The sequence below is a fragment of the Scomber japonicus genome, chromosome 17, assembly GCF_027409825.1.
Source record: "Scomber japonicus isolate fScoJap1 chromosome 17, fScoJap1.pri, whole genome shotgun sequence".
In the NCBI taxonomy this organism is placed as follows: domain Eukaryota; kingdom Metazoa; phylum Chordata; class Actinopteri; order Scombriformes; family Scombridae; genus Scomber; species Scomber japonicus.
The window spans coordinates 20,526,554-20,548,592 of record NC_070594.1 but is presented as its reverse complement, the minus strand read 5'-3'; the positions used below and the strand labels follow the sequence as shown (position 1 = coordinate 20,548,592).

Sequence of the window (22,039 nt, the reverse complement as noted above, 5' to 3'; positions counted from 1 at the left end):
ATGCCGTCCCGTGTGGAGGATTATGAGGTGTTGTTCACTATAGGTTCAGGTTCCTATGGACGATGCCAGAAAATAAGACGGAAATCTGACGGAAAAGTGAGTGTTTCACGTTGTTGTCTGCACAAAACCACTGTCCGTGTATAACGTAAAGTAACGTTTCATGTGACCTCCAAACCGTTGTTGTTGGATTAAACGGCACGCTGAAGGTTAATGTCGCCTTAATATGACAAAACAGTGTCATGTTTTAGAAATGTAAAGACAGAGGTTACCTACTTAAAGTTCCTCTCCACTCAAATATACGTTGTTGTGCTTGTTTCAGTTGGATGTTTGAGCTTCACTCTGCAGAGTTTGATACTAGAAAGCTGTTTTCACATTTATATGCTGACAGTTTCTTTGAGCTAATTTTATGAACATGATTTGTGACACTATAACCTGTTTGGAAGTCAATTCAAGTGTGATTTGGATCTTGAAGCCTCTAGTGCTCACACACAGATAACTGACTTTACAGTAGGTGATAGCTTTTGTTCAGCTGGAAACTTTCTGAAATTAAATATATTTAGATATTCATAGATTATGGAGTTTTTAATGAGGCAGAAGGTGTAGATAGGGGGGGGGGGGCGACAAGACACTCTATATCCCCCACTCTCTAGTGTTGAAGTGGTAATGTCTAAGCCAGGTATTATGGCCATAGTAATAATGTCTAAGCCTGCTCTAACATCATAATTAAACATTGTGTAACTCCCAGGATAAACCACCCAGACCAACTCCACAGTGGATTGTAGAATATTGTCGTTCCTCTAACCCAAACCAGCATAAACCTAAAACACAGAAATACCCACAAAAGAGGAGATTTAACTCAAATCAGTCTCAAACACAGACTGCTGCTGCTAAGGTCGGATGGCGAGAGTGGGACATGGGTCCTGCCTCCTCTTTATTAATTTTCCCTCTATCAGACTACACCTGAGGGACACAGGACCTTGTGCAGTTCAAGATCATGTGCACATCATTACCAGCGGGGGGCAGCGTCTAACAGCTGTACAATTTCAATATTTATATCCAGGCGCGTTTTCAAATATTCTTTGTGTATTAATTGTAACTATAACTGTTAAGATGGTCTTGGTCAACCTGGATTTTTGAAAATTTTGGTTTCTTTTCTCCACAGATCCTTGTGTGGAAGGAACTGGATTATGGCACTATGGCAGAGAGTGAGAAACAGATGCTGGTGTCTGAGGTGAACCTCTTGAGGGAGCTCAAGCACCCAAACATAGTAAGGTACTACGACCGCATCATAGACCGGACAAACGCCACGCTGTATATTGTCATGGAGCACTGCGAGGGTGGGGACCTGGCTAGTCTCATCACCCGATGCATCAAGGAGAGGTGACTATCTGATTGATCCTTAGTGTTGGAACCCATACTTTAGATTGTGTATTGCTGTTATCTTCTCATGGTTAAAAATAAGGTGTGTTTAAGGTTAAACTATGCTTGTGATAACCATTGTGACTTGTAACCATGGCAGACGATATTTAGAAGAACAGTTCATCATGCGAGTGATGGCGCAGCTCACCTTAGCCCTGAAGGAGTGCCACAGACGGAGTGACGGCAGGGCCACCGTGCTTCATCGAGACTTGAAACCAGCTAACATCTTCCTGGACATCAAACAGAACGTTAAGCTCGGTGACTTTGGCCTGGCAAGAATCCTGAACCACGACACCAGCTTCGCAAAGACATTTGTTGGGACACCTTACTACATGTCTCCAGTGAGTTCTTTACTCTTAAACTACCCTTTGATTTGTAAGAAATATTTCCAGAGTATTTCGTGGGCTTAACCTCTTGATATGAGCTTGTACAAAGATGGGGTTCTTCTGAAGGGATGTTATGTTTCAATAAGAGGCAATCACTTGTAAGTGTGAAACTTTACTCCTAATTATACAGAACACCCAAACCTAAAATGAGCACATTTTTACTCATAAGGAGAAATTGTTAGTATTTAACGCTGAACCTCAGAGCTGGGCCACAACAAAGCTGTCCCACAGACAGCTCAATATAAAGTGCTGCTAGAAAGTTTGTATACCCTTTAGAATTTTCTTTAATTCTGCATATATATGAGCTAAAAGTGATCAGGTTTTTACACGTCACAAAGGGAACCAAATTTTACAAATGAGACGAGAACATTAAACTTATTCATTTATTTTTTGATGAAAATTGTTCAACATATTTGTGTATAAAAGTTTATGAACCCTTGCTTTCAGTAACCGATGTGAGCCCCTTTGCAGCAATAGCTTAGACCAAACATTTTCAGAAACTGTTTCCTTTTAGCTGATTGCTCCTTACAAACCAGTCTCAACTCAGGCATTTTGGTGAGCTTCAGGTCCTTCCACATTATTTCTGTTGGATTAAGGTCAGGACTTTGACTCAGCTATTTCAAAGCATAAACTTTCTTCTGCTCAAACCAGACCTAGACCGACTTGTATGTTTAGGGTTATTATCTTAGTGCATGACCCACTTTCTGTTGAGTTTCAGGTCACAGGCGGATATCTTGACATTTTCCTGTAGAATTAAGTTGGTACAAGTCAGAACTCATTGTTCCATTAATGACTGCAAGCTGTCCTAGTCCAGAGGCAGCAAAGCAGCCCCAAACCACGATACTGCCACCACCATGTTTCACAGATTGGATGAGGTCCTCATGTTATCGCCAAAGAAAACACTTATCATTCAACCCAAAAAGTTTGATTTTGGTCCCATCTGTCCAAAGAAAATTTTTTACAATCACATTCTGGTTTATCCACGTGGTCTTTAGAAAACCATAGACGGCAGCAATATTCCTTTTGGTGGATTTCTCTTTGCAATTCTGCCATGCACACCATTGATGTTCAATGTTCTCCTGCTGGTGGACTCATGAATATTGTAGCCACTGCAAGGAAGACCTTTTTGTTTCCTCGACCTTACCCTTGTGGCCTTCCAGACTATTACAAGCCTTGCTCATGGTGTGCGCTGTGTTGTTCGACCCCTCCTTGGGAGGGGTAACAGTGGTGTTTGATGTCTTCCATTTCTACACAATCTGCCTGATAGTCGACTGTTGGAGTGTGTGTCTGTGTGTGTGTGTGTGTGTGTGTTCACTGAATAACCTCAGGGATGCATATTTTCAGCTGTTTTTGTTTCCTGATTTCACAAAAAAATCTTAGTCTTAATCTTGATCAGCCACTAAATTTTAACATTTTTCTTTCAGGAACAAATAAACAGGATGTCCTACAACGAGAAGTCAGATATTTGGTCACTGGGTTGTTTGCTGTATGAACTTTGTGCATTATCGTAAGTTTACCAACATTGCTTAAGCTCATGACTCCAGAGGCTGCTTTGTTGACTGCAGATCTGAGCATTGTGTCTGGATTTCTCCTCTTTAGCCCTCCATTCACTGCTTACAACCAAAAAGAGCTTGCAGAGAGAATCAGAGAGGGGAAATTCAGAAGAATCCCGTACCGATACTCTGAGGAACTGAACACCCTACTCGCCAAAATGCTCAACCTGAAGGTCAGAATTGATTAATGATCAGTCTATGATATTATTTAAGACAGACCTTCACTCTTTGCTGCAGTGTGGGTAATTCTCTGGGTTTTCTCTGTCACCAGGACTATTTGCGGCCCTCTGTGGAGTCTATCCTCCAGAGCAGCCTGTTGGCTGACGCAGTTGCGGAGGAACAGAGGAGGGCACAGACGCGACTTCGACGACAGTCCGCGGGCTCTGACTGTCATACTCACAAACCTGCTGAACCGATCGCCACCTCTGCCGCAGAGCTCAGACTTAGAGAACAGGCGCTGCGTGACAGAGAAAAGGCACTGAGGGAACGCGAGGAGAGGCTGGAGCGTGAGTGTTGTTCTGCTCCACCTTCCACATCTAGTCAGGGTTTAATTGTGCTCTAGCCTGGTAATTACACACTGTATTACTCTTGCTGACCTGAAGCTGGACTTAAACAAAAGAAAATACTGCTTTACATCTTGCATAATTTAAATCATGCATCTAAAAGGGGTCATACTGCATTTTAGTGTGACATGGTCAAGAAATAAATGTGTGTTTTTTGTTCCGTGTTGCAGAAAGGGAGCAGGAGCTGTGTGCCCGTGAACGACTCTCCAACGAGAAGCTAGCAAAGTAAAACTTTTTATGTTTTCAAAGGTTACCAAACAATCCACTGGATGTTATTTTAGCCATTTCTCATTCGACAATGTCATTTTTTGTGAGTGTTGCAAACTGATGTGTGAATGAGTTGATGTTAATGTGCTGTTCCAGAGCTGAGAGTTTACTGAAGAATTACAACCGTGTACAGCAGCAGAGGGACCTGGCTCAGTTCTACACCAAAGACTTAGGTATGGGAATCAGACGGAGACCTCTGGACTGAACTGAGTTGTGTTTTTATGTGTGGATGTTTCTGGTTTGCATGTTGATGTCTTTATTTATTACTTCTTAAATCATGTAAATAAAGTTTTTATATACCAATAAAGAATGAAATAATTACACATGCTTTATTAAAAGAATTATGCTGAGTGTTGCAAACTGTTGTTAGAGTTGCCTGATGATATAAAGTTAGACTGAGCTTTGTTAATCAGTTACTCCTTCCTGTTTGGTCCTAGATGTGGTGGAGAACCTCTCCCCGGGCAAGAAGAAGGTCCACTTTGCTGGTGAGAGCAAAGAGAACCAGCGGCCTGATAGCCGCCAGAGTGCAACGTCCCAGGATCTGATTTTGAGGAGGCTTCAGGCAGCCAATCTGCGCGCCCAAACACTGAAAGAAGTGGAGAAAATGTGTCAGTTCAAGAGCAGGCAGATCCTCGGCATCCGCTGATTGTACAGATATCACTACGACTGAATGTGAAACCTACTGAATGATAGCTGGATGTAATTTAAGCTTTATTTATATGACAACTGAGTAGTGTTGACAGAAGTGAAACCAAATGAGTCAATCTGGTGTATAGTTGTGTGTTATTTTATTGGAAGTGTGTCAGAATTGTATTTAGTGTTAAGAGCTGATATGTACATTTTATAGGCAGCTACTGTGATCATAAACAATGTACTGTTATATTACGTCTGTTTTCCTTCACAAACTGCATGGACATAAAAGGGCCATTTTTTTTTAAATGACTTGCGTCTATAAAAACACAGCAGTTTATTAAATTTATAAAAAGTGTGGTTGACAATGGTAATACAACTACTGTTCTTACATATTACTACTTCCTGTGATGAGAATGAACATGTAAACTATGCAGAAGGAAAAATTGTGAATTTATTGCCTTAGACATTTTTCTGATTTAAGAAACTGCTGTTAGTATAAAGGATAGCTATGTTCTTTTAATTGATTTTTTTTTTAGGCATTTTATGAGAAAATGATTGAAATAAGTATTTTCTATTTGCACGCAATTATAATACAAAGACATTGTTTAATCAAGACTGATAGTTCCCACCAGGGGTCATCAGTTTACCATGAAAAGTCAACTGTATTGAGAGAGACTCCTGATAATAGGAACAAAGCATGAAACGTTCACACCTGAAAGTCATTTGTTTTTTATTAATAGCAGAGCAGAGGGTCAAATTAAGGGTGCTGTTTGTATAATTATGGTTAAATAAAGGGACTTCAGTTCAAAATTGATTAAATATATGGGCTAAAAGAGTAGACAAGTTTCCAACAATGAGACATGGGATCAATTATTTCTCAAGATCAATACAGCATTATGAAAGATGAAAGGCCATGGACAATCTTGTACAAGAAAACTACATGCTTGGAACAATGTGAGAACTTTAAAGCTTAAACTTTAAATTAGAAGGCATTGAGAACTTACTAAGAAACTGTCTGACACTAACCTACAAAGTTAAAATTACATTTGTTTGAATTCATATATTGAAAATTAATTGACCACATTTACAACGCAGGGGGACACACATGACCTGAAAGGGATTTAAATATATTTAAATATAAATATAATATAATTTAAATATATATATATATATATATGTATAGTCATAAGTAAAACACAGCAAAAATAATCATTCAAAGCAGACCTGTGACTAAAATTACACAAAGCTCAGAACAAATAGTGACAAAGACATCTATAATCGGGCACACGGAGACATGGGCATAAACATTCTCAGACCTTTTTGTTTATCTATGCCATTATTTTAAGCTGGGTGTTATATATTGTCAATTCATTAATACAGCGAAGGCCTCCACTCACATTAGGAGCAATTAAGAACTCCATCGCGAGAGTACTGTTACAGTTAGGCGTGCGTAGCAACCACTGTTGTCTTGCCTCGCGTACTTGCGAGAGTTGCAAAATTCAACCCATCAGCTTCGACCTTGTAGAAATCTCATCCCATCTCATCCAATAGAAACCGTGCGGGGGCGTGCCTCTTCGCGGCGCTGTGTTCCGTGTGGAAAGTTTACCGGCTCGGGTGCAAAGTTTCAGCCGTCTGCAAAGCGGAGCTCGTCGGCAAACAAGTCTGGAATATGCGGGTGCATAACGCGGTGTATATATAAGGTTTACGAGTGTAATATCTCGGATTAATTGCCCACTGTTAAAACCGGGTGATGCTACCATCACTGGATATGAGTAGTAAGTGAGCGCTGCCTCTTATTGTCTCAGCTAGCTAGTCGTTAGCTTGGAGCTAGCCGCGGTGAAACGTTTTTTTAACGTAAACTCGTAACTTGAATCGACGGACGGACGGACGGTGAGGAAAAGTGGGGAAAATGGCTTGTGCGCCTAATCGTGTCCGGCTGCTCTGCATGCTGTCTTTGACTTTTGGGTATTTCATTGTGGAGGTGGTGGTCAGCCGGCTGACCGCTTCTCTCTCGATGCTGTCGGACTCCTTCCACATGTTGTCGGACGTAATTGCTCTGGTGGTGGCTCTGGTCGCGGTCCGGTTCGCTGAGAAAACTCATGCTACCAACAAGAACACCTTCGGGTGGGTCCGGGCGGAGGTGATGGGGGCTCTGGTGAACGCCGTCTTCCTGGCCGCTCTGTGCTTCACTATCGTCCTGGAGGCGATCGAGCGCTTCACCGAGGCCCATGAGATCGAGAGACCGGAGTTGGTCGCTGGGGTTGGCGCCGTGGGGCTCCTGGTGAACCTGCTGGGGCTCTGCTTGTTCCACGGGCACGCCGGCGGAGGACACGGACACTCACACGGAGGACACTCCCATGGGAGTAAGAAGAAGGGTAAAGCCTGTAAGGCTCTGAAGGCTGGGAACGGGACGTCAGGAGAGGAGACCAATAACTTGGTGGGGAATCACAACAGCCCGGGTGATGTGAAACCGAGAAATGGTGAGTTTGGAGCTTTGTAATTGTACTTAGTGTTAGTGTAATTGTACTTAGTAGCCTATCTGTTTTAAAGTGTACAGCACAAAGTGTCTAAATCCTCCAAACGAGGGAGACTTTGTCTTCATTGTTTGCAGTCCAGATTGCACAACAGTACATACATTCAACCTCGTCCCAAGTGTCTAATCTGTGGTTTTATGGGATAACGGTGACATTTAGACGCCTGTGCTTGTTATCAGATATTTGTTGGGTCATTCTAACCTCTGAAACGTGGCCACATTCATTGATATTAACTGGCTGGGGCCTCGGGTTTCATGCTTTGTAAAGACTGACCACTACCAGCTGGCTGATGAATAGAGCAGAGTAGAAGCTCCTGACTCAGCCAGAGGATTTTTGACAAGTCCAAACTTGTTAAATGTCAAATCTGACACAATTACCAGAGCTGCTTTGCCTTATTTATACTGCTCACCTTTTTACTATACAAACAAGTGAAATCATTGTTTGTGTAATAATGATAACCTCAGTGTTCACAGTTATGGAGAGGTGTTTGGGTTTGTAATGTACATCTATTTATTGGGCATTCAGGTTGTTGTTTATGGTCATCTAAAACTGAGTTGTTTTGTTTTTTTCAACCTTGTGAATATATGAAACCAAAAATCTGTCATGTAAAATTTAAATCTTTGAATGTGTAACCTTGTTTTGTTAGTCTTTTTTTCACTTTTAATGGTTTAACAGGATCTTCCAAATACTATCAGATGTGTTTATAGGGTGTGTCCTGCATAACATACCAGTGTCTTTGTCCTATTGTTATTGTTATTGTTGACTTTGAAGAAGGCTAAAGGGCTGAAACGTCTGTAAGTAAAAGTTAAAAAAGAAATGGAGCTATAGTGTGCCACACTTTTTTTCTTTTTTCTTTCCTCTCAAGTCTACTTCCACTGATCAGCACCTTGCTACAACCCCCTGGTGTGTGTGGTTTGGGTACTACACCGATCTTCCTACCGTCTGTGGGTTCAGACGAGATTTTGATGTCTTGTTGCTCACAATAAAATGGCAGACTACCTTTTTAAAAAGCCTCCTTGGGTAGAATACACGTCTGTGGGCCCTCAAGGGTTAAATCCATACACAAGACCATTTCTCCCCCTTCACCGTTAGGCCCCGCCAGTTTCAATAAATGGAGGCTCTCCCCCTTCTCCCTCCTTCATGCACTGGGCGCTGTTACTGGGTCATACATCAGTGTAACCGTGGAGTCGACAGCCCCAGTCGCACCATTAGCCGCTGATGAATGACCCGGAGGTGTCTCGGGATGGAAGTGAGCAGTCTTTGCTCAGGTGCCGTTCCCTCAGCACTCCGCATGCTGCCACACTGACTCCTGTTAGTAATTGAATTTGCTTAATGTGAATTACTACAGAGTGTTAAGGGTCCCATGTGCTGGGAGTTCACTTTAATTTAATCCACCATGGAGGTCTGTACTGGTATGCCCCCCCACCCCCTTATCTGTAGTCTAGAGCAGTTTAGGAGATGCTAGCTTCAGTCACAAGGCCATAGACAAAGTTATAATCTAACATGAGGATAATATAACAGTGTAACGGGCTGTTTTGAATTAGCACCAGTCGACTATCCTTGGACACATCACCTGATAACACTGTGCACTGCAACTCTGACGCTTTTGTTTCAACGGGACAACAGAGCAATTTAACAACTGGCTGCCACAGCAACCTCCTAACTGCTCTCTGATTGTGTTCAGCCTATTTTTTGGCCTGAAATGAACTTATTGTTGCCTCCTAAAACTTTTCCAAGCAACATTTCTGGTTTTGTTACATTCTCTGTATCTCTCTCTCTGTGTACCTGTGTCTTGGTGTCAAAGTCCATTAGATTATTTAACCTTCCCTTGTTATGAAGGCACTTCAGTATACTTAACTAACCTCTCCTGCTTTTATCTACAGAAATCAGCTGTAAAGACAGTGCAGAGGTGCAGATGAACGGTAACACGCAGTATGAAGAGATGGACCAGGACCACGGCTCGGCGTCGCAGCTCAACATGCGCGGGGTCTTCCTGCACGTGTTGGGTGACGCTCTGGGCTCCGTCATCGTGGTGGTCAATGCTGTCATATTCATCTTTGTGTGGAAGCCCTGCAAACCTGGAGAAATGTGCGTCAACCCGTGTATCAACAGCCACACCACAGACCACCATCATGTCAATCACACGCTGGTGGACCTGCTCGAAGGCCCCACAGTGCCAAGCATGACGGTGGCCGGACCCTGCTGGGTTCTCTACCTGGACCCCACGCTCTGCGTCATCATGGTGGGCATCCTGATGTACACCACCTACCCACTGCTGAAGGAGTCAGCCCTCATCCTGCTCCAGACCGTTCCCAAGCAGATCAACATGAACCGGCTCAATGAGCGCATGCTGAGTCTGGACGGCGTCCTGGCAATCCACGAGCTGCACATCTGGCAGCTGGCTGGCAGCCGCATCATCGCCACGGCACACATCAAGTGCCATGACCCCACGTCTTACATGGAGGTGGCCAAACGTATCAAGGACTTCTTCCATGATGAGGGCATCCACGCCACCACTATCCAGCCCGAGTTCGTCACATTCAACTCGGAGTCTCGAGACTCCCTCTGTGAGCTCTCCTGTCGGACTCAGTGTGCCCCCAAGCTGTGCTGCGGCTCTGCGGACAAACAGAACACAAGCTTGGACAAGAAGGCCAGCAGTGACTGCAAGTCCGCTTCAGACCTGGAGGTGATCAGCGAGACCTCAGAGCAGGCCGCGGCCGCTCAGGTGGACCTAAGGCCAGAGTCCGCAGTCACCATCACCAGAGAAGTGGAGTCGTCTCTGTGAGATGGAAGGGAACGAGAGAAACAGAGAAGCTGGAAAACCATCACAACAAGCAAAAACAATCATTGTCATCTTCAGGACCCAGGAATCTTTTTGGAAAATAAATGTTTTCCTTAGTCCTTTTTATTCCATTTGCCCCTTCTGATTCTCAGTTTCTGTCCACCTCTCTCATATATCTTCAATGGCTGGAAGCATATTCAATATAAATTCCAACCACTGCCCTCTCTCCCCCCTACCTCTCCTCTGCCGCTCGGCCCCTCTCTCGTCTGTTGCCCTGACAGTATGGTAGCGATGCATGTTGGGGTTCACTGACCTATCTCCTCCTGGACCGGAGCGAGGCCTGCATGAGTGTCCCTCATTAGCACCGTGTTGTGATGCGTCATCTCGTCCCATGGTGTTTCTGTGCCAAAGCATCACACTACAGAGCTGAAGGGATCGGAGAGACAGCCTCTCCTCCACAAGAACACACAAAACACTTGCAAGTCAGAGCACACATCACTAGGTTATTTTGTTCAGCCTGTGGACCTGTTGGCAAAAAGTCTACTTTTTGTTTCTAACGCAGGCTTTGAGCAGATCTATTTTCTTAACCTCTGGCCCCAAATGGAAGAGTATTGTATTGCATTATAATTTAAGTATTTAAGTTATTAGAAATCATCTATGTCTCTCTGTAGATGCTGTTTGTAATATTTAGTTTGGGTGATAGAAACATTTTTGCAATTTTCTGTCTTGACTTTTTTCTTTTTTTTCTTTTGGACAAACCATCTATGCTGTAGTCAGTTTTTCAAATGTGATGTTTTATAATGATTTTATCTCTTACTCTTTCTGGCCTTGTTATTATTTGGATACAGAAGCCGTATCAACATTTCTCTCACTTTGCCTTTTAAATGAAACAAACTGCTGTGGTATAGCACTAAGTATAGTATATACAGTGTAATGGAACTTGCAATGGCGCAGTATGTACGGTTCATTCAAATTCTGATGCATTACAAGCAAGGGGGGTTGCTATGAAAAGAGCACTGTATACCATTAGTAAAACACTATTCTGTGTGTGTGAATCTGTACTGGAAAGCTTTCTGATGATAGCTGATAATTTTCAGTTAAAAAAAAAATCCTCATGAATGTGTTCGGCACCTTGTCACAATCCATGCTGACAGAGTTTTTATATTTTTAGGACGTTCTCCTGTGTTTGCATGACAAAATTGAGACCTGGTGCTCGACGTTCAAGAGCTCCGCTAAGAGCTCCGGTTGCTGCTTACCAGAACGTGCTGGTATCCTCCAACAATACGAATTACTGTGTATGGAATGACTCATCATACAGCTCGCCTGTCCTCTGCTTCTGACAGCTGAGCAGGCTGTTTGCTGATTTGAAGTCCATACGGTGGCCTTTGAAATTTCCCTCATCTTTACAGATATCATTTAAATGGTGAGCCATCGATGTTTCAGATCTCCACTCCCGATTTTAATGTGTATGCAATGTAGAAATATGTGCTGGGAAATGTATTTTGACGCATTCCTTCATTTGTAATGTTTTGGTCACTTTTATTCTGTGTCCTTTGAGACTTCAGCTCTGTGTGATAATTGAAAAAAAGTATTGTTTTTTTTTTTATTATTATTTTAGGTATAATATGTCAGCTGATGTGTTTTTTGAGATATATATTAGTATATGTCTAATGTGTCATTGTGAAATAAAAAATATATGGCTGTTTGGTACAGTTGATGAACCCAAATGTGTCACTTATCTCATTCTTACTTAGTATGACTTTAATTTCAGGTTGTAGCAGCTGTCGTGAGCACTTAGCACATGTTTCTAACAGCTACAATCCAAACTTTGATCTGCTGTTAACTTTTGTCCATTAAATCCACTTTAGCCGTACAAGTGTGAAGGGGATTAAAGAGGAGATTTAGGTCTAAAGCTCCCCACCAGTGTATTTTTTCCTTCTCAAAATATCTCATATATTTCTGAATAAATTCCCGACAGTGTTGATTAGCCACACTGTTTGCTAAATAGTTTTTGACAATTAATTTTGTGCAAAAGTTTAAGCCATTGCTAAAAAGTAACGTGATGTAGGACTAGTAGAACGCTGTGGTCATACATCAGCCGCCTGTGTGCAGACATGATGCATCAACGGATTAATGTTTAAAATACACATTTATTTCAGTTAAACACTTTCCGACTAAAATCGGCACGGAAAATCACTTTTAATGTGGTTTAAAGCAGGAAAGTCATTCAATGAGTCTGCAGTGATCTATTAATGAATGTGGGTGAATCTTGCAATATTGCTGCTTCAACCATACATTATATTTGCACTCAATACCATTATGAAATCCCAGAGGTGTTTGCAAATCATATACTAGAAAAGAGAATGATAATATTACACTTAATAAAGTTTTCCTTGTGGTAAACTGCTCCAGGTTATATGCATTTGCTAATTCAGTTGAGGCTGACATCTGTTTCACTCACTGAAGCTGAAATGTCTAAATCACCTGAATGTATAAAAGAAAGACTTGTCTGGCCAGTAACAGTAACACTCAAGGCCAAAGTATGTAAGTCATTTCATTAATCAGTGTTTTTACTGTTACAGATAGTAATGTATTATATTATGAATTAATAGTAGTAATAGTATAATTTGCAACCTGCCTAAAAATAAGTTAAAGTTAATCATTACAAGACTAAGATCCCTGAATAACTATTGTTATTGCACGTTTAATGTACTTCCATGCATATTTCACCACTTTAACCACATACATGACTCACATTTCAAACCACATTTTCTAATGTGCAGCAATGAAAAATGAACAGAGATTTTTTTTAAAGACACTTTTCATCATGTTATAGCGTGCATGTGGTGCATAAATACATCATAAACACAATCTCATAAAATTGGCAACACTACTTCATTTATGACAAGTTTATAACTTTCACATGAAGTTAAAGAGCTATATCCTCAGTCACTGATTTTTGACTGGACTTCACAGTAAGTACTTCCTGTTAGTAGATTGCCCTGCTATGGCATCACATGTGTGGAGTCATGTGATTTCAATGACACCTCAGTCCTATTTATCAGAAGTAAAGACATAGATATATTTGACTTTAGGTTTCCCATATTTGACTATGTCCCATATTTTACTTCTCACCAGGGGTGGATTGGCCATTGGGAGTACCGGGATTTTTCCCGGTGGGCCGATCAATAATGGGCCGATGGTTATTTAGTTTTTGCCACGGTAACTCTCCCAGCCCAGGGGCAGAGACATGCACCGGCCCACAGAGCTCCGCTGCAGCCTGCAGACACAGCAGAGGCCCATTGGCTTGTCTGTCTAAAGAATACCTGGTCCAATGGCCCTATGATGCCCCCCCCCCCCCCCCCCCCCCTTCAATCACCTTCAATGACAGGCAGTCATGATGAGAGAGCGAGTGAGAGAAACAACAACACACCAGCACATGAAGAACAAAGCGAGAATTACAAAATGGAGAATGAGGGTAAAAAACGAAAAGGCAGAGCTGAAAAACAGAGAGAAAAGAAAAACTTTCGCGACCGACGCTGCTAAGAGCAATAAACTGTCATAAATGTTTGCTGTGCTCATAAATCTAGTTATCTAAAGTATTAGAAAACAATCATATTCATATACTATCCTGATTAATTGATTAGTTGCTTTTATTAACCACTTAACCATTATTTTCATCAAAGGATGTCACATAATTACAAATGTGCAAGCTTATTACTCACATGTTGCAATGTGATGTGGTTAGAGCATGTAGATCTGCTATTTTCACAATTTTTGATAATTTCTTCCTATAATGACATTCCCCAAATCAGGTCACCAGAGTTTAAGTGTTGTAAGTGTCAATATGCACCGTTCTTTGTGCCCACAGTCCAATGTGTTCATGATGGACATTGATCTAACAACATAACACATATGTAGTCTATGATGCTTTACATATTTTTTTCAGTCAGTGTTTATGGTTTATTGCCCGTTCAGTTTCACATTATACAGTTAAAATTAATTCCAGCCTATTCAAGTCTCCAGAATATAAGGGATATTGTTCAGTATACTACTGTTATTAAGGGTTTGTGTGTTTAAATGTACATTAACGCGAGTTGGCACAGTATCTGAGCGTGGATTGTAGTGGGCCGGTCTGGACCAAAAAGTCCAGGGCTGATTTTTTGTCCCAGTCCAGGCCTTCTTATCACCCTATGTTCACTTTCACCTAGCACATATATGAACCATGATAGCAGGTGCGCCTAAGATCTACCACGCTGCATTTGACATTTATTAAAATTTCAGCTGAGGGTGCAATGCATGCATATATCCCAAAAAAGTATAACTCTCATAGTGTTATGACATCTTTAAGTAGGTTTTTTGATTAAAAGAGGATTAGGTGTACTGTAAGAATATGCAGAGTATATTTTGGTCATCTGTTTTTAACATCTTTATATAAAAAATCAGGGGTAACATATTTGGAAAGACAAATATTCTCCATCAAAATAATGCTGCAACACTACTACACCACTATTCACTTTGTGTATACTGTAAAGAATATGAGGCCTGGTCATTTACTAAAGGCTGAAATAAAATAGATTGTTTAGATGGTCTGGTTTCACCCATGGTTTTCACACATCTGTTACTGATATGTAACCTAGTCTATATTGCTAATGCTGTGTTAAATGGACAGATTAAGCTATAATATCCCTACCATTCCAACACATCGCCAGTGCACTTGAATGGCAATCTGGTTGCCATAGTAATGGATTACGTCCGACTATTAACCGCAACCCCCATGCTGTGTTTGAGAAAGAACATTAACCGTTTAACAGGAAGGACACTGGATGGAGTGGGGCTTTAAAGAAGCAGGGATTGTGCACAGGTCTACACTCAGCCTACATTCAGCTTTCCTTTGAAATCCAGCTCATTAAAATCCATGTTAAATGTGTCTTATGCTATTCCTTGAGAAAAAAACAAAAAGAAGAAATGTATGGGTTTAGAGTGGGGGGAGGGGGGGTTTGATATTGTGCCCATTAACTCTGTTTTTATCAAGCCATTTCATTTTAAACTTTACTTGCAAAAATGAATGAATGCAGCAAGACTATTTTTCTCTTGCTCTTTTACTTGTATGTCAGTTTTATTACCCAACCACATAGGGTTTTTTTCTATTAATCTATAGATTTTTAATATGCATTAGTATTAAATGTATCCACCTGCTCTGACTATTTTGTAGTCTAATTCAATTTACTATTATAGTGGCCAAAGAGTCTATGCACACTCCACAGGTTTAAATAAAGACACAAAATCTGTAATAAAGAATTCAATACAACAACAGGATAGAGGTAGATATCCAGTTTCACAGTTCAGGTAACAACTTGTCAAATAAGTAAACTGAATATTTACCCAGTAAGCAATGCGCATATAGAAAAAAGATTAGTTTCAATCACAGCAGAGCTTCCAAACTAGCAATCAGAATCATATTGTGTACGAGGTGATAATTTCAATTTGTCACTGAAAACCACATCAAAAACCACATCAATGAGCACGTTGTGTGTAGAGCAAACATTCATCTAGGCAGTGAGGCTAGCAGGATGTTTGCGGCTGATGTCTTCTGGTTTCCTACAAAACCTCAGAGTATCTAAACAGTAATGATGGTCAGAAGTAAATCTTCTGTGCAAAGTGTGAGTGAGTTGTGGAGTGTCACACTACAATTACATAAGTCCGTAATTACAGCATTTCACAACTCTTGTCCGTGGTGTAAAGGAGCGGATACTGGCTTGAGTCTCAGTCTCAGTCTGTTGCGGCAGCTGACTGTGGCCCCAGGGGCCTTACGTAAGAGGCCCGGGGCCCGGAGGCATTCCAAAGGCAACAAGCACGGGGCTCTACCCAGCATTCCTCTGTGCTACTGGCTGCTCTCTCCTCACTCTCTGTCCCTTTTCATGTGGTTCATGCAGACAGCAGCTCTCTTTTTGTGCTCTTTGTGAAAGTCAGGTGTTCTTTACACCTTTACTGCCGGTCATTGTATGTAACAGTAAAGTGGGTCTGCATGCTTCACTGCTCACATCTTTGTTTCACACACGCACCACATGTGTTCCTCTCATGTATTAACTGCCTTTACATAGAAACAGAGGAATACCCAACCCAACCATCTTTGACAAGGATCATTTAAAGAATTACTTTTAAGATAGTTTTAAGGAATTCACTTTCAGGTGGAGAATGGGATGAGAATATTTATACTACTTTCCGATTTTACATTAAAAATTACACAACAGCGAACAGCCCATTAACTTAACTTAGCAACAAGACAGAAAACTAATTGGCAGCTATTTTGATAAACCCCCCCCCCCCCCCCCCCCACTTCAAATTAAAGTGCTTGCTGCTTTTCCTGGTCTTACAAAAAGTAAACATTTGACATTTTGACCAAACTAAGACATGTACTGAAATAGTGTTGGACATTTCTTTTTACTGTCTTGATGTTTTATAGACAGTCACTGAAACAATATTACCAATGTTATACCATCTTCTTACTTCTCCATTACAAAAAGCACTACAGGTTGCAACTGGAACCAGGGAAGAGGTAACAAAATGTGCCTGCTAGCAACTCTAAAGCTCAATAGTTCATTTACACGTACAAAAACTCAAAGTGTAAAAATGATCTGTTTTACAATGGGTTGTGCCCATCGCTAGAGTGTCTGCTGGTTGCCTGGCAACTGATCAAAGCTAAAAATAGTTGTAAGTATGTCATTTCCAGCTATCTGAATTTAAAAAAACATGGCTTTTGTTGTGTGTGCATCTGACAGATCATTATTTCATCCAGGTGGTTTGAAGAGTCTTTGAGGATTCTGGAAATACTGAATGAATTGAGTTACGTGTTTTGTTGAATGAGCCTCTAGATTTTTCCAAGATGGCTCGGTATTTATTTTCCAGAAACAAATGAGGCTTAGTTCTGTGACTTGAGTGTGATACCAATACATGAGAGACACAATATGAGGCTAAGTTTCACGCATCATCAGGACTCCTCTTTTTGGGGTATTGTACCCCCTTTGTTGAATGCCTCTAGTTTTAGCTTACGCATGTCGCTGAGCCTACAAACGCTGTGTTGGCAAAGGTGAAACCATTTAGCAGCAGAGTGACCTCTCACCCTCAAGTCCACTGTTCACTCCCCCCACCCCCTGAGCTGAGCCTGATGTCCTGCTCACCCCTATTTGAAAATCCCAGAGACAAAGCCAGTGAGACAGACAGATGGCCTGCTACAACCACACAAACACACACTAATACACACACACACACACACACACACACACACACACACACACACACACACACACACAAACACACAGGGGCAGTATAGTGGCTTGGTGCAGGACTTTGAATATCCAGTATTGTCTGTCAGGTGTTTTTTCTTTGAAATGGGGGTTCCTGCTTTACCAGCTGTCTGCAAAATCTGAGATAACACCCTTTCGCTGGACATTGTTCTGGGGATTTTATTTATTTAGCCTTCTGCCTTGAATATTCTCCCCACAGACAAAAGACAAAAGTAGATTTTGGAATGAATGTAAGTAGTCAAACAGTTTTGTTGTGTATAATGGAAAAATACAGAGCACTCATTCAATAATTCATTGAAAAGTAACTAAAACAAAAATGGATTAATTTCACATAGACTTAGAAATCATGAGCATTTCTTTTTGTTTCTATCTTGACAATTTTATTTTGTTAATATGTACAGTTATTTAACTTATTTCCAGATTAGTGTGTGTGGCCTGTTTGGTTTTTTCTTGTTTTACTGATTAATGGGGATAGTGGGGGGCCAAATAAAGAATCAATACAGACCAGGAGGAGTCTCTTGATGATTTGGATGCTTTCTAAGACATTTATCTACTCAGTGATTCTGGTACAATTACAAAATATTTGTCATTTTTATCATAGAAATGATGTAAAGATACTCACAGATACCAAATGTCTGCTTGATATATCAGCAGCTGCATGTGAAAGAATATTAACATCAGTATGAGCTGTTCCCTGAGGCCTAAAGGCTACACAGACATGTATTATCCTGTATAATGTCCTTTTCTGCTGAGACAAGTTAAGAAAGTGGTTTTCCTTTTGTCACAAGCTGAAACACTGCTTTGCTGTGCAGTAAAAAAACAAAACAACTCCAGATTTGACTATTTTGAATGGAAGACTTTATGATTTAAGGGAATGATCCTACCTGTCAAGTGAAATAAACCATTTCAACCCTACTGCAATATTTAAAAAATGCATTGACACAATGCTGAAAACTTTTGGTTGATTTTGTTGATACAAAGAGTTTGTTTTATTGTGAATGAATGAGGATACAACATTGCTTATATTTTACACTCAAAACCACTCAAAACCAAACGCCATAAAATAAACACAATGCTTAACTGTAGGTTTCCAACACAGCCCCAGTCTTTCCTCTGTCTTCCTATCAAAAGAATGAAGGGGGGTAGAGGGTGAAAACTGACAGTAAAAGTTACTGTTGTAACAGCAGTCAGTGACTTCAGCACTGCGTTCATGAAGAGAAAGGGTCCACTATGTCTCACAGTCCCATGCACAGGCTGTTTTCAAAATTTGTGGTAATGTTTGGCAGAAGTGATTTGTCCCAGGGCCTATTTGTTAATCGCTGTTCCAGTTTTACATGCTGAGGTGAAGGTAATTAAATTTGACATTCATAGCCTCAAATTCACTTCACTACAATTGCTACTACTGAGAATTAAATACATCTGCAGCTCATGTGAGTCAACAACCAAGTTTTTTTGTTCAGTCTTTTGTTGATGATCAATAGTATGACTGCAGGCTGTGACATCACAGATTAACTGGATTAATAACAATGAACATGCTCTTTGATTTAAATCTTCAAATTTCATCACTGAAAGTCTGCATCTGAACCTGGAATATAAGAAACACCTGAAACATGTTTTGTTTTCATGTGCAAATATTGCTGTTTCTCCCTGGGAAAGATCACATTCACATGTAATGCTGTTCACTGAGCCTTGTGAACTGACCAAATGTTGGCTGGTCAGTTCCCTTCAGTTTTTCTTTCGCTGAAACAAACACAGAAATACTGAACTGAAATACTGATATTTGGACTAGAAAGCAGAACTTTGACATTTAAGTCAGTTAGTTTGTCATAAGCTTTTGAACATTTCTGGTTTTGTTTACGTCAGTGAGTGTGTGGACTTTAAAGACGAAGTGATGACTCTTAAATGGCTCTAAGTGATGATGAATCTTACGGTTTGTTTCACTTCCTTTTTTAATTTCCCTTATTAAACGTGGGGCTTTTTGTCTCTCTTTTCATTACATTTCTTTGTGTTTTTTAAATGTTGCATTAAAGCATTTTTCATGTATTTTATGTAAAGCATATTGAATTGCAGTTAACGGGCTAAACAAATAAACTTGTTCTACTTTACTATGTATGTTTTGTTTTTTTAATTGATCAATTATACCTGGATTTCAAATATATATATATATATATTTCATGAGTGGTAATTTTGTAATTTCATATGTGTATTTTGTGATTTTTGTATTGAAACTTTAGAAGAAGACAAACCAGACAGAGTTCTTTTGGTTACTAGTAATTCAGTAAATGATCAACTAATGTTTTAAATCAGATACGCTTATTGAAACCTAACCTTTTTTGCAGTAGTATTACTTTAACATAAGAAGCATCAATCTGAAACAACAATGCATTAATCTCTCCACTTCTGAAGACATTTCTAGGCACCAATGATGCACCTCACAGACTAGGGTTAGAGGGAGTAGATGAGTACGTACTATAGTCTGAAACAGGGCGGTCCAAACTTTTGGCTCGGAAAGTGAAAGAAAAGAGAATCACTTAAGAATCCCAGAACTTTACTACAGGACTGTCCTCTCCCACACTCTTCTCGGAAGCCTTTAATCTGACCACATGGCAGGTTTGTACCCACAAAAGACCTGTCCGTCTCCGACAGAGATTAGAAGGGCTGGAATGTTAACCAGCTCTCTGGTGGTGATGATGATGATGATGATGATGATCCACAGTGGTGGAAGAAGTCCTCAACTCATTAACGTAACAAAAGTACAAAACTACAATGGAGAAAAAAACTCCATGTTAAAGTACTGCATTCAATTTTGAATTAAGTTAACAATAATTATGGATTTTTGCAAAAAAAAAAAGTTGTACAATGCATTAAAAAATGTAAACGTTGCAAAAATTAAACTTTAAAGGTAAAAAGTTGACTAAAATTTTTCTTAAAGGAAAATAATCCTTAAAGGAATGGGTCAACATCTTGGTTAATACACTCATTTTCTTTTTTTCCAGGAGTTAGATAAGAAGATCAATACCACTCTCATGTGTGTAGGGGAAATAGCTACAGCTAGCATCTGGAAGGTTAGCTAACATACAGTTAGTACATAAACACAAACCATCCAATGGTCAAAGTTGTGAACATTGTTTTATATTCTGTCTTAACACAGCATCATCAAAACATTAGTTTAAGATAGTAAAAGTGGCTGCTTGAAAAAAAGAAACGCAGCCAAAAGAAAGGCGTCTGGTTAGATGTCCCTAAATATTTGCTTAGTCAAAGATCCCACAAACAGGAAGTGCAACTGAAATCTGCTGCTGCTGTCAGACACTGGGTTAAAAGTTGAGATGATATTAAAACATTGTCTACATCACGATACAGACATTTGATACTTTTGAAATGGCATTTTTAGCTGAACTTTAATAAAAGAAGAGTTCATTCAGTGTAAATGATAAGTCTGGTGAAATCTAGAAAGAAACTAGTTAACAGAATTTTGTGACTTTGTAATGAATCAAATATAAGGATTAGTTATCAGGACTCAATTTGTTTTTAAAAAAAAAAGCTTAATCTATATAAGTCTAGATAAAGTGGGCTTTCAACTATCCATAATCTTCCTGAGGGGATGGAATTTGCTCACTAATTGACAAGGTAACTTACTCAGCTTTTTTTTTTGAAAAAAGCAAGAAAGCAGTTTTAAAAGCTTGTAAGTGAGATAAGTGAGATAAGATTGTCGTAATGGATCTCACCATGGAAAGTGAATGATAAAAAGATATACAATTACATCACGTGCATTTACTTCACAGAAGCATAAAAACAAAATTAAAGGCACTAAACGGTCCAATAAACATGAACAGTAACAATATATTGTACTGAGACTAAAAAAAAGGTCATAAAATACAATGCTTTGGTACACTATTTCACCCTAACCATAACCATAACCCTAACCCAACATCATATTTAGAATACTCCTTCATTATAGTTAAAAGGCCTTCATCAGTGTGGTTACATTCTATTTATTTTCAGATGTATTTCTATTATTTTGCAAGTACCTTCTTAATAGGTACATTTGATTTATATGTGCCCTAAAGGACACCCTATAAGACACAGTTAAAAACAAGGAGCAATATATCAAGACATAAAATCAAACAAACCTTTGATATACAATGATGTTAATTGAATGGATATGTATAAAATCATCATCAGTGCAAAAACTAATCTGCATGTAACCATTAGAGTCACGATAAGCCCAAATTGCCAGTGTGAAAAACGGCTTTTGAGCCCATGGTAGTGAAGTTGGCAGAGGGCGTAGTTGAGTTGGGAGAGTGTGTAGATATGAGGGAGTTCACAAAGATATGAAGGTATTAAGTTGCAAAGGGCCATAAAGGTGAGAGGCAGTATCTTGAAATTGATATTTAACACAGAGCTAATGACGCTGCTGAAGAACAGGACTGATGTGATCTATGGAAGGACTTCTGATAATGATATTTGCATATGATATGAATTCTGGACAAACTGAAGTTTATGAGGACATTTGAGAAGAAGACCAAAGTGGATAGAATTTGTATCAGGGTGTGAATGAGAATGGTGTGCTGTTGGGTGTAAGCAAAGGACCGAAA

The 22,039-nt window shown here is 40.0% G+C and overlaps 2 protein-coding genes across 2 annotated transcripts; both read left to right on the top strand.

Annotated features, from left to right (window-relative positions):
* On the top strand, positions 1–4,934 carry nek2 (NIMA-related kinase 2). The gene is made up of 9 exons (XM_053337037.1): positions 1–96; positions 1,163–1,380; positions 1,520–1,760; positions 3,230–3,312; positions 3,405–3,531; positions 3,630–3,864; positions 4,092–4,146; positions 4,285–4,361; positions 4,626–4,934. Exons 1-9 carry the CDS (start codon positions 1–3, stop codon positions 4,832–4,834), a joined length of 1,341 nt encoding a protein of 446 aa, XP_053193012.1. The 3' UTR covers positions 4,835–4,934.
* A 1,520-nt stretch (positions 4,935–6,454) lies between these two features.
* On the top strand, positions 6,455–11,864 carry slc30a1a (solute carrier family 30 member 1a). The gene is made up of 2 exons (XM_053337204.1): positions 6,455–7,301; positions 9,239–11,864. The coding sequence occupies exons 1-2, from the start codon at positions 6,731–6,733 to the stop codon at positions 10,138–10,140; spliced, it is 1,473 nt and encodes a 490-aa protein (XP_053193179.1). The 5' UTR covers positions 6,455–6,730; the 3' UTR covers positions 10,141–11,864.
* The last annotated feature ends 10,175 nt before the right edge of the window (positions 11,865–22,039 follow it).

Excerpts from the sequence above, each read along its gene's own strand:
- nek2 (XM_053337037.1), top strand. The coding sequence starts at position 1 with ATGCCGTCCCGTGTGGAGGATTATGAGGTGTTGTTCACTATAGGTTCA. Across the intron at positions 3,532-3,629 it reads CCAAAATGCTCAACCTGAAG|GACTATTTGCGGCCCTCTGT; the intron begins GTCAGAATTGAT and ends CTCTGTCACCAG. Across the intron at positions 3,865-4,091 it reads ACGCGAGGAGAGGCTGGAGC|AAAGGGAGCAGGAGCTGTGT; the intron begins GTGAGTGTTGTT and ends TCCGTGTTGCAG.
- slc30a1a (XM_053337204.1), top strand. The coding sequence starts at position 6,731 with ATGGCTTGTGCGCCTAATCGTGTCCGGCTGCTCTGCATGCTGTCTTTG. Across the intron at positions 7,302-9,238 it reads TGATGTGAAACCGAGAAATG|AAATCAGCTGTAAAGACAGT; the intron begins GTGAGTTTGGAG and ends TTTTATCTACAG.